Below are 10829 nucleotides of genomic sequence, written 5' to 3' on the forward strand. Positions count from 1 at the left end.
GGGCACCCTTGCCTCATCCCCCGGTGGAGCCTAAAGTATTCCGACCTCACCCTGTTCATGCACACACTTGCCATGGGGGCCTGGTAGAGTAGCTGGACCCAACCTATGAACCCCTCACTGAATCCAAACCTTTTTAGCGCTTCCCACAGGTACTCCCATTCCACCCGGTCAAAGGCTTTCTCTGCGTCCATCGCCACCACTACTTCTGCCTCCCCTCCCTCTGAGGGCATCATGATGATGTTTAGGAGCCTCCGTACATTGGAGTTCAGTTGACTGTCCTTGATGAATCCTGTCTGATCCTCCCCTATCACCCCAGGGACACAGTCCTCAATTCTAGCAGCCAAGATCTTGGCCAGCAGTTTGGTGTCTACGTCCAGGAGCGATATCGGTCTACAAGATCCACACTGTAGCGGATCATTCTCTCGTTTGAGGATGAGTGAAATCGAAGCCTGTGACATTGTTGGGGGGAGGGTCCCTCTCTCTTTGGCCTCATTAAAGGTCCTTAGTAGGAGTGGGCACAGCAGTTCCGAAAATGTCTTGGAGAACTCTACAGGATAGCCGTCCGGCTCCGGGGCCTTGCCCGACTGCATCTTCCCTAGACTCTTTACCATCTCCTCCAGCTCTATCGGGGCCCCCAGTCCCTCCACCAGATCCTCTTCCACCTTTGGAAACCTCAATTGGTCCATGAATTGCTTCATCCCCTCCCCCACCGGCGGGGGCTCTGACTCATACAATTTACGGTAAAACGCCCTTAAGACTTTGTTCACCCCCTCTGGGGCTATGACCGTGTTGCCTTCCTTATCCCATGCTTCCCCAATCTCCCTGGCCGCCTCCCTCTTGCGAAGTTGGTGCGCCAGCATTCTGCTCGCTTCCTCCCCGTATTGGCCTTCCTCAGCTGTGCTACCGCCTTCCCAGTGGTCAGCAGGTCGAATTCCGCCTGCAGCCTGCGGCACTTTCAGTAGCCCCGTCTCGGGGGTCTCCTGTCTACTCTGAGCATCTCCCCGACTAGCCTTTCTCTCTCCGCTCTTTCTTTCTTCACGCTATGGGATCTGATAGAGATTAACTCCCCTCTGATAACTGCCTTCAGGGCCTCCCACACCGTGGACACCGCTACCTCCCCCGTATCGTTAGTTTCCAGGTAATTTTTTATGTTCCTCCTTATCCGCCCACAAACCTCGTTGTCTGCTAGCAGCCCCACATCTAGCCTGCATAGTGGGGGCTGACCTCTCTCCTCCCCAAGACACAAATCCACCCAGTGTGGAGCATGATCGGAGACTGCAATGGCCGAGTATTCTGTCCCCTCCACCCTAGGGATTAACGCCCTGCTCATCACAAAGAAATCTATACGGGAGTAAACTTTGTGGACATGGGAAAAGAAAGAGAACTCCTTCGCCCTCGGTTGGGCGAATCTCCAGGGGTCTACGCCCCACCCACCTGTTCCATGACCCCAGCCAATTAAACCAACTGAATCTCACCCCATCTCTCTCTGGTGTCGACATGTCTGATGTCTCCTGTTCAAAAATAGCATAGTATTATCTCCTGTAACTTCTGAATTCCTCACTCCTCCTTGCTGTTTAACTAAAGAAAGATGTCCATTAATCATCCATGCATCAAAAATGCTAACGGCAAAATAAAAGAAAGGGGAAATACAGGAATAAACAGGAAGGACCCTTACAGTGTTGTTTGGGGAACAGGGGAAGTTTTATAGAGATCAGGAATCACAGATATATTCTGTAACAAGAACTATATTCTATAGAAACTGTGTGTTTAATAATTCATACATCTTAAATTGTGCAAGACTAGAGTAGTCCAGTTTGTGTGTATGTCTTTTCTTGACTTTAATAAATGATCTTTAATAATTGTTACCCACCGACTGGGCTATTTCACTTTTGTCTTCACACCAAAAATATACACCCCCATGAGCCGGTGTTCCAAGTTGGGTCACACTCACAAATCACATTCAGCGTGCTTTGTGACAGAGACATTAAGCTGTCATTAGAAATGCAGGAGAAGAGGGTATTGAGGTGCACAGCCAGTTAATCTGCTTTGATAGTTTAGTTAAAGAAAGCACGATGGCCAGAATTCCAGTCAAACTCTTCTTCCAATTCTTCTTTCAAGCAGTTTGACGAGATCTTTAATGTTCGCCAGGAGGTGCCAGGAAAATCACCGGGGTCTCGGTCTAATCCAGTCATTTTCAAACTCAGGGTCGTGACTCAGGGTGGGATCCAGCAGCCACAACCAACTTTAGAAATGCCGGCCGTGATCGGTTTTCAAAAATGCAGATCCTCAGCCGGATCTAGCAGTGCGCAGGCCCAGAGCTCCGTACGTCGGCACGCTATTCCAGGACCAGATTTTTTTTTTTAAATCGATGCTAAAAACAGCGATGGTGTGAGCTGTATCCAGAACTCCAGGACCTCTGGTGAACAAACAGTTAAGAAGAATCTGAAATCAGGAACAAAGTATGAAGATGATTTATTGAGGTACAGCTGTAATTGTGTCAATGCAAATCAGGATGCAAAGCCCATGTAAGTTATATGTAGGGACGTACTGGCAAATTAAAGTTTACAACTCTCAAAGCTTCAAAGCCATTTGAAGACTAAGCATGGCGAGTTCGAGGACAAACTTCTTGATTTCTTTCAAAGGATGCAGTGAGGACTTAAATCGTCAACTGAAGTCCTCAGCAGAAATGTAACATCGGATGCCAAAGCAAGTGAGATCCAAGCAGGCTCACCTGTCGCATTAAAGGTAAGCAATAATAGCGGGTCGCGAAGGCTGGCCGGCATGGGTCACGAAGGTTGGCTGGTGTGGGTCGCAAAGGTCAGCTCATTAGTAAAAGTGGGTCTCAGGGGAAAAAAAGTTTGAAAAACACTGGGCAAGCCACAGAAGGAAGGTGACATTACAAGCCATAAGTGTGAAGTTCTGTTTTGAGCTGTCCTCTGACCCCAAGCTTAAACTGCAATATTATAGTCGTGTAGCAGGCTTTGACACTAAAGCAGAGCTGGTGATGGGGTTTAAGTTGCACTCTCTCTCAGTGCACGATGCCACTGCAGATGCAGCACCAGAATATGATCACCTGACTCAGGAGGATTTGATGCCATTATTTTGCCGTTCTACATAGAAGCAATGGTCACTGCATCTTGCAAATAACCAACACGTTCTTAACAGACAGCACTAAGGAACAGTGCTTGGGGATTTTATTAGTTAGAGCGGGGACTTTATTAGTTAGAGCGGTCTGAAGAGGGACTGACCATCTTCTGGAATAGTTGCCTTGATGCAGTCGGGATCTGGCCACGCGTGTCTGGAATTTTCAGCGGGAGGTTCAGCTGAGGCGCCAGTGAAGCGAGTGTCCAGACAGAGACCTCGCTGAGAAGGGCAGTGGAAGTGCCGGTGCCATGGGGCTGCAGGCGTCTCGGCAGCAGGTGCAGAAAATACAGGTTTGCCCCAGGGCGTCCCGGGGAAAACCAGCATCAATTCAACGGCACCGACTGTGGCTACCTCGATTAACCCCTTGGTTTCAAAACACTGGATTGCTCAACATGGAGCAGATAAGAGTGGGGGTGGGGGGTGGATTAAAATCGGTCCGTTTGGATAACGCAGCGTCTGCCCGTGGCCCCGGGATGTGTAAATCACAGAGGAGGAGGGGAGAGGCAGCATGTTCAGGGGAGGGGGATAACATATTCAGGGCGAGGGGGGCAACATGTTCAGGGGGAGGGGGCAGCATGCTCGGGGGAGGGGGGGCAACATGTTCAGGGGGAGGGGGGGCAACATGTTCAGGGGAGGAGGGGAGTGGGGGTACGGTGATGGGGGTAGGGTGGGGGGTACGGTGAGTGGGCAGGGTGAGGAGTGTTGTGGGGGTACAGCATGTTCAGGGGGGTGCAGCATGTTCAGTGGGGGTGAGGTGGTGGTTGGGGGGGGTGAGGTTGGGGGATGACGTGGTGATGTTGGGGGGTGAGGGGAGTGAGGTTGGGGGGTGAGGTGAGGTTGGGGGATGAGAGGGTGGTGGGTGAGATGAGGTTGGGGGGTGAGGTTGGGGGATGAGAGAGTGGTGGGTGAGGTTGGGGGATGAGGGGGTGGTGAGGTTGGGAGGTGAGGTTAGGGGGTGGTGGGGTGAGGGATGAGGGGGTGGTGAGGTGAGGTTGGGAGCGTGAAGGGGTGAGGTGAGGTTGGGGGGTGAAGGGGTGGTGAGGTGAGGTTGGGGGTGAGGTGAGGTTGGGGGGTGAAGGGGTGGTGAGGTGAGGTTGGGGGTGAGGTGAGGTTAGGGGGTGGTGGGGTGAGGTTGGGGGATGAGGGGTGGTGAGGTGAGGTTGGGGGGGATGAAGGGGTGGTGAGGTGAGGTTGGGGGGTGAAGGTGTGGTGAGGTGAGGTTGGGGGGGTGAGGTGAGGTTAGGGGTTGGTGGGGTGAGGTTGGGGGATGAGGGGGTGGTGAGGTTGGGGGGTGAAGGGGTGGTGAGGTGAGGTTGGGGGGGTGAAGGGGTGGTGAGGTGAGGTTGGGGGATGAGGGGGGCTGAGGGGATGGTGGGGTGAGGTGAGGTTGGGGGGGATGAGGGGGTGGTGAGGTGAGGTTGGGGGGGTGAGGTTGGGGGATGAGGGGATGGTGAGGTGAGGTTGGGGGATGAGGGGATGGTGGGGTGAGGTTTGGGGGGTGAAGGGGTGGTGAGGTGAGGTTGGGGGGGTGAAGGGGTGGTGAGGTGAGGTTGGGGGATGAGGGGGGTGAGGGGATGGTGGGGTGAGGTGAGATTGGGGGGGTGAAGGGGTGGTGAGGTGAGGTTGGGGGATGAGGGGGGGTGAGGGGATGGTGGGGTGAGGTGAGGTTGGGGGATGAGGGGATGGTGGGGTGAGGTGAGGTTGGGGGGTGAAGGGGTGGTGAGGTGAGGTTGGGGGGGTGAAGGGATGGTGAGGTGAGGTTGGGGGGGTGAGGTTGGGGGATGAGGGGATGGTGGGGTGAGGTGAGGTTGGGGGATGAGGGGGTGGTGGGGTGAGGTGAGGTTGGGGGATGAGGGGGTGGTGAGGTGAGGTTGGGGGTTGAGGGGATGGTGGGGTGAGGTGAGGTTGGGGGATGAGGGGATGGTGAGGTGAGGTTGGGGGGATGAGGGGATGGTGGGGTGAGGTTGGGGGGGTGAAGGGGTGGTGAGGTGAGGTTGGGGGGGTGAAGGGGTGGTGAGGTGAGGTTGGGGGGGTGAGGTTGGGGGATGAGGGGGTGGTGAGGTGAGGTTGGGGGGGTGAGGTTGGGGGATGAGGGGATGGTGAGGTGAGGTTGGGGGATGAGGGGGTGGTGAGGTGAGGTTGGGGGGGGTGAGGTTGGGGGATGAGGGGATGGTGGGGTGAGGTGAGGTTGGGAGGGTGAAGGTCTCCCATTGTGACGGCCTGTGGATTGTGGTCAGCTCCATTGTGAGGGCGGCGGGCGCGTTGGCGGCGGTGGTTTGTGACGGTCTGGAACTCCTCACCGTCAGCCCTCAGCCCGCGCGCCCCCCAACTTTATTCCGCCCAGCCGCCTGCTCCTGTGGACAGCAAAGTCGGCCGGCATCGCTGCCCCTGGTCACCCGAACTTGGCGCCAAAAGGGGAAAGACCTCCAGCTAGCCCGTCCGCTCGCCCCCTCTCTCTCCCCCCCCTCCCTTTCCCCTGCCCCCCCCCCCCCCCCCGGACAGTGATGTCCGCCCTCCAGAAAGCCATCAAAGTGGAGAAGGACAGCGACACCGAGGGCGACTGCACCGCCGCCGCGGGGGAGGAGCCGGGCTGCACGGGCGCCAAGCCCCCGGAGGACAGCAAGCCCCAGCGGCCCGCGGCCTGCGACCAGACGGCAGCCGGGGACTCGGAGTTGAGGACAATATTGGAAGAGAATGCCCTCCAAGCCCTGACTGAGGAGTCGGTTTTCAAAAGACCCCGGCTGGTCTACTACGAGGAGGTAGGTGACACTGACCTTATGTCACTTACCTTCCCGAAAAAACTCTGGAAAATCGTTGAGAGCGATCAGTTTGCGTCCATCCGGTGGGACGATGGTGGAAACTGTGTAGTTATAGATGAGGAGTCCTTTAAGAAAGAGGTGCTGGAGCGCCGCGGTCCCTCTAGGATTTTTGAAACTGACTGCATGAAAAGTTTCATTCGGCAGCTGAATCTGTACGGTTTTAGCAAAATCCGCCAAGATTTTCAACGATCTGCCTCTCTTTCTGAATTCATTGCTGAAGAAAAAGGAGCAGTTTCAATGACCAAGGTAGAATCTAAAAGCACAAGTATAGAGTAACGAGACGATTGTTGTGGCTAATATTGCAATGGACCCCATCCATTCCCCTCCTCCTCCCTTCCAAACCCCCCCCCCCCCCCCTTCCCACCCCACCACAAAACCTGTCTACCTTCTGTTCTCAAACATCGCCGTTCATTGAGACACAGAAGGAAGGGTAAGTTTATTCGACAAGTTCCGCGGCTCTCTGTGGCCCCAAGTTTCTCAACATTTTCTGAAACTGCTTATTTGGATTGTGGCTATGTTGTCCTGCACGCCCCCCCCCCCTTCTGATAACCCATCCAAACAAAAAGGATTGCATTTAACAACCTCCCCTCCCTTCCCTGTCAACTGATTTGAGCATATGCCAAAACTTTGGTAAAAAGTCTGTTTCTAGTGCATCACCTGAGTAAGCTATTTAGTTGTATAGCAAAGGATATAGTAGTGTGCAACATAGCAGATGTATAGATCTATAAGGAAGTTATGCATTTTCCAATGATTATTAAAAATGGCCTGTTAAGTGTGATCAGAGCAACAGCCCCAGGTGACAGCACCATACTGAAAGAACTGGTTCCCAGCATGTTCTCCTTGCATTGAGCATCCAGTCTACATTCCGACCAACCACATTCCCCTTACAAAGTGCTCAAAATCCATAAAGGGTAATTGAAGTCTTTCATGGCATACATTTGGAATAAAAGCCAGGTGCTGACTTATTCAACTTATAACCTTGGCCATCACAATGCTCATAGATTATGACCAGGTTGGAGTCACTCCTGGAATAAATGCAGTGCAGCAGCACACCCTCCCTGAGCTGCATCCTCTGTATATTCTCACTGGGCTGACCTGCAAGAGATATGGTTGCTAAGGCGATGATGCCATAATAGCTCATTCCCTGTTGCTATGTTAATTGTGTTGTCTGTGATGTCAGAATGAATTGGAGGCTGGTCCTCTGCAATTAACAGGCACGAGACACGGAGAACATGTGTTGGGGATTCAAGCCTGTGCAACATCTGTCCGAGTCGTGTGCAGCAGATAGAATGTTGAATAAATTCATCCAATGCATTTTATTCACTCATGGAATTGTAAAGATGGACACACCTACAGGAAAGATCTCTATAGCCTATAAATTGCACATCAAATACATTTGTAATCACTTAAAAACCAGGAATACATATGTGCTGTCTGTTGACTGAGTCTGTAAATACATGTTGTAATGCCAGAAAACGAAGGGAAATTAAGGTTCAATCCCTTGTGTCTGCTGTAACTTTGCTTTCGATCATGTGGTGGCTGGCATTAATGACAAAAACAAATTTTGGGTTCAAACTGGGTCCTTGTGTGTGTATTGATATTGGGTGGTATGCCCCATGACCACATAATCCACTAATGCTCACTGTCTAGACTCACACGTGAAGAATGAATACTGTCGGGTGAGGTCACGAAGGTCCCCTACTGAATTGCACCTAACTGTAAATCACTACTGTCAGAAATCAGAGGGGGAAAACAATCAAAAGAAAAACTGAAGATAGATACTATGCTTAGAAATGTTGGAGACAGTGTATTGCAGAGTAGCATAACAAATGAGGCAAACATATCGATAGCCCATATAAAAGCTGTTATGTACATTAGGCACTCCTTATCTGAGCATCATCATTCTGTGAGCTTTATAATTTGACTGTTCGATGAAGCATACTATGCTTCAGATCCTTAGCAACACTAGAGCACCCCGAGGGGAATTTGCTTTGTTCAGACTTGCAGTGGGCAATGCCAAGGGAGATCCACCTAGTTGTCTAAATAATTCTTTCAGCTGTATCCAATTGATGTTACCACATGCATCAGACAAATGCAGTATAGGCTTATTTTGATCCAACATTGCAACGGATTTGTTTGACAAAACATTCAGCGCTCCACAATCATGGCCAGATTTGCCCAATCTGCTTCAATGTTTTCCCTTGTGTTTTTGGTTCCGGATCTGCTGTGGGCATGAAAGGACTGGGGAAAACCATTGTGAATTGCTGGAACATTGTTCTGCGTTTTCTTGTGCTCACCCGGAAGCAAATGCCAGCAACAATAATACGTTCCAAAGTATTTATATTGCTTAAGAATTGTTTGTTTCAGCCTTTCACTCAAAGTTAGTTTCCTCATTATGTACAGATGTAGTTGAAAGTTGCTGGATTGTTTAAAACAACCCAACTGGCTCACAAATCTACTTAATTCCCTTGGTCTGGCCTAAATCAGATTTCCAGTCCCCCTCCACTATGTTATTGACAGTTAATGTCTTCAGGGCATTAAGTACTGCTTCACCAATGTTATTCACTTCCCAAAATAAATGATCAGAGAAAGCTGCCCAATTGATGTTGTATAAAAATGACAGGGTGAGGAGGATGATAAATATGACAAGCCCAAATTTGAAATCGATCACATTTATTGAAACTTTAAAAAGTAAATGGCAGGAATCTTGTTTTAGTGAAATATTTTGCAGACTGCTTAAGGAAAGCGTAGTAAATCATTTCTAAACCTGGCTGAAAAATGTACAGAGGCTTGGTTTCCACAATGACTATTACTAGGGTTGCCAAACCTTCAGGATTGCTCTGTGGTCTCCAGGAATGAAAGTCTAATCTTCAGGACACTCCTGTGAGCAGCCTGGGAGAAAGAATACATGCACATTAAAAATAATTGTGTTTTTAAAATGTTTCTTTGAACACTCGAGAAATATTAGTTCCAAAAATACTAGACATGGGCAGCTTGACTGACAGTCAATCATCCAATCAGATAATGAGAAGTCTATTTGCATTCCAATTGGTGGGGGGGAGGTGATGTGTAATGAGGATGGACCTGTCAGGGTGACCAATAGTAGAATGGTTGTAGGCAGGATATCAAGTGATCACACCTCCAGGACTATGTCCAACCAGAGTTGGAAACCCACCATATAACGGGTGTTCAAAAATTGATCAAAGTGGTGACAGCTCTTTTAACTCCCTTACAACCAAGGCAAAGATCTGTGGTGCCAAAATTCCCCAGTTACAGTACGTCCAAAAGCATTCAGGTTTGAAAAGGTTAAGTCAGTTATATTCATTCAGTGATTAATAAAATGATGGTATTTTCATTTCAGTTTCAGTTTTACCATAACCTGAATTTCAGAAGAGATTACCCTCACCTGCTGCCCAGAATGAAGCGAAGAGTTGGGATCAAAAGTGCGATTCCTAATCTTAACTGCACAGAAGGGGATTCCAATAGTGACTTCCCTGTCAGTGGGGGGACACAAGGCGGCCCGCGACAGCTCATACAGACCTTAGCTGTGCAGCAGAACAACTTAGTGTCACCTACGAGGGAAAATGAGCAAAAATTTGCGTTTGAAAATAATCTCAGCAATCAACGAGCCACCAATACTGGGAACACAAATGGCTCTGGCAATCCGGCTCCCCCTGCCCTCGCAGTGAGACCAGCCGACCATATAGCTACAGAGCAAAGCACTAAAGTAAACCAAATGACTCAGTTTCATCCGTCACAACATGGCGGCCTGATCCGAGCTGGTAATCATGCTGTGGAGACCAGCAGCACCACGTCAGCTACCTCAGTGTACCACCTCATGCCCCCTATGGCTGCTGGTTTTGGACCTATGATGGGGATGCCGGGTTTCCAAGGCATGTACCCTGACCTTGCTGCGGCCGCTGCCCAAGCACACCTGGCTAGCTTGTTGCCATTTTGCAATCCGTGGTTCTCCATGCCCATGATGGCGGCTGCATCTGCTATTTCCATGTCATCGGGGTCTTCCGTGCACCATCACCGGCCTCCTCCACACCATCACCACTGCCCCAACTGCAACTGTCAAGGAGGCAGTGGATCGTCCACAAGGAGTGGCCCCAGAAACAGTGATTATATGACAGGGCCACACAGATAAGAGTAATTTAAAGTGATGAAGACATCTTACTCAGAAATGATATCTAAAGAACATGTTAAAATAAACTCCTGAACAAATGTTCTTATCAACATTGGTGTATTTGCCTGTGATTTTTTCCCCCTGTTCTATTCCTTTGCTGTCACTCTGTTTTTTACTTTCCTTGTCTGACTTTGGAGAAGTTCCTTTAATTGTTGGTGCTTTCCATAAAAAAAATCATTAACTATTTTCCTACCAAAATGGGTGCATCGTGAAATGGAAATATGGTAACTGTAAAGAAACATTACTGTTTAATTATTAAAAATGACATGGTACTAGGCTGAGCTTAGACTGAAATATAACCTACAACTTTGGTTTATTTTTTATGCACATTAAAATGTTGTTAAAAACTGTATTCCTGATTTGTATATCTGTTGCAACCTGTTGCCCCTCTGGAAGGGTCCGCAAGCTGTAAGACAAAGAAAAAAATAAAATACTAAGAAAGAAAAAGCTGTAGTGATTTAACAGTTGCATCTACGTTCAAATTAATAAAGTAAAACCCACTCACCATTTCAGTTGTTGTTTAAATAAAGGCCTTTAGAACATTACCTAACCCCCAACAATCCTAAAAGAATTTAGTTCTTCCCAATTGCCAATTCCATTCCTAAATGTTTAAAGGAGAGGAGTAGCTAAAGTCACTGACATTATTCTGTCACATTCAGATTCCCCAGTCCAGTTTT

General features: G+C 49.4%; 1 protein-coding gene across 1 annotated transcript; it reads left to right on the plus strand.

Annotated features, from left to right (window-relative positions):
* The first annotated feature begins 5439 nt into the window (after nt 1-5439).
* Nucleotides 5440-10202, plus strand: LOC140421274 (heat shock transcription factor, Y-linked-like). The gene is made up of 2 exons (XM_072505862.1): nt 5440-6209; nt 9325-10202. The coding sequence occupies exons 1-2, from the start codon at nt 5649-5651 to the stop codon at nt 10111-10113; spliced, it is 1350 nt and encodes a 449-aa protein (XP_072361963.1). The 5' UTR covers nt 5440-5648; the 3' UTR covers nt 10114-10202.
* Nucleotides 10203-10829: the final 627 nt, after the last annotated feature.

This window comes from Scyliorhinus torazame, chromosome 5 (assembly GCF_047496885.1).
Source record: "Scyliorhinus torazame isolate Kashiwa2021f chromosome 5, sScyTor2.1, whole genome shotgun sequence".
In the NCBI taxonomy this organism is placed as follows: Eukaryota; Metazoa; Chordata; class Chondrichthyes; order Carcharhiniformes; family Scyliorhinidae; genus Scyliorhinus; species Scyliorhinus torazame.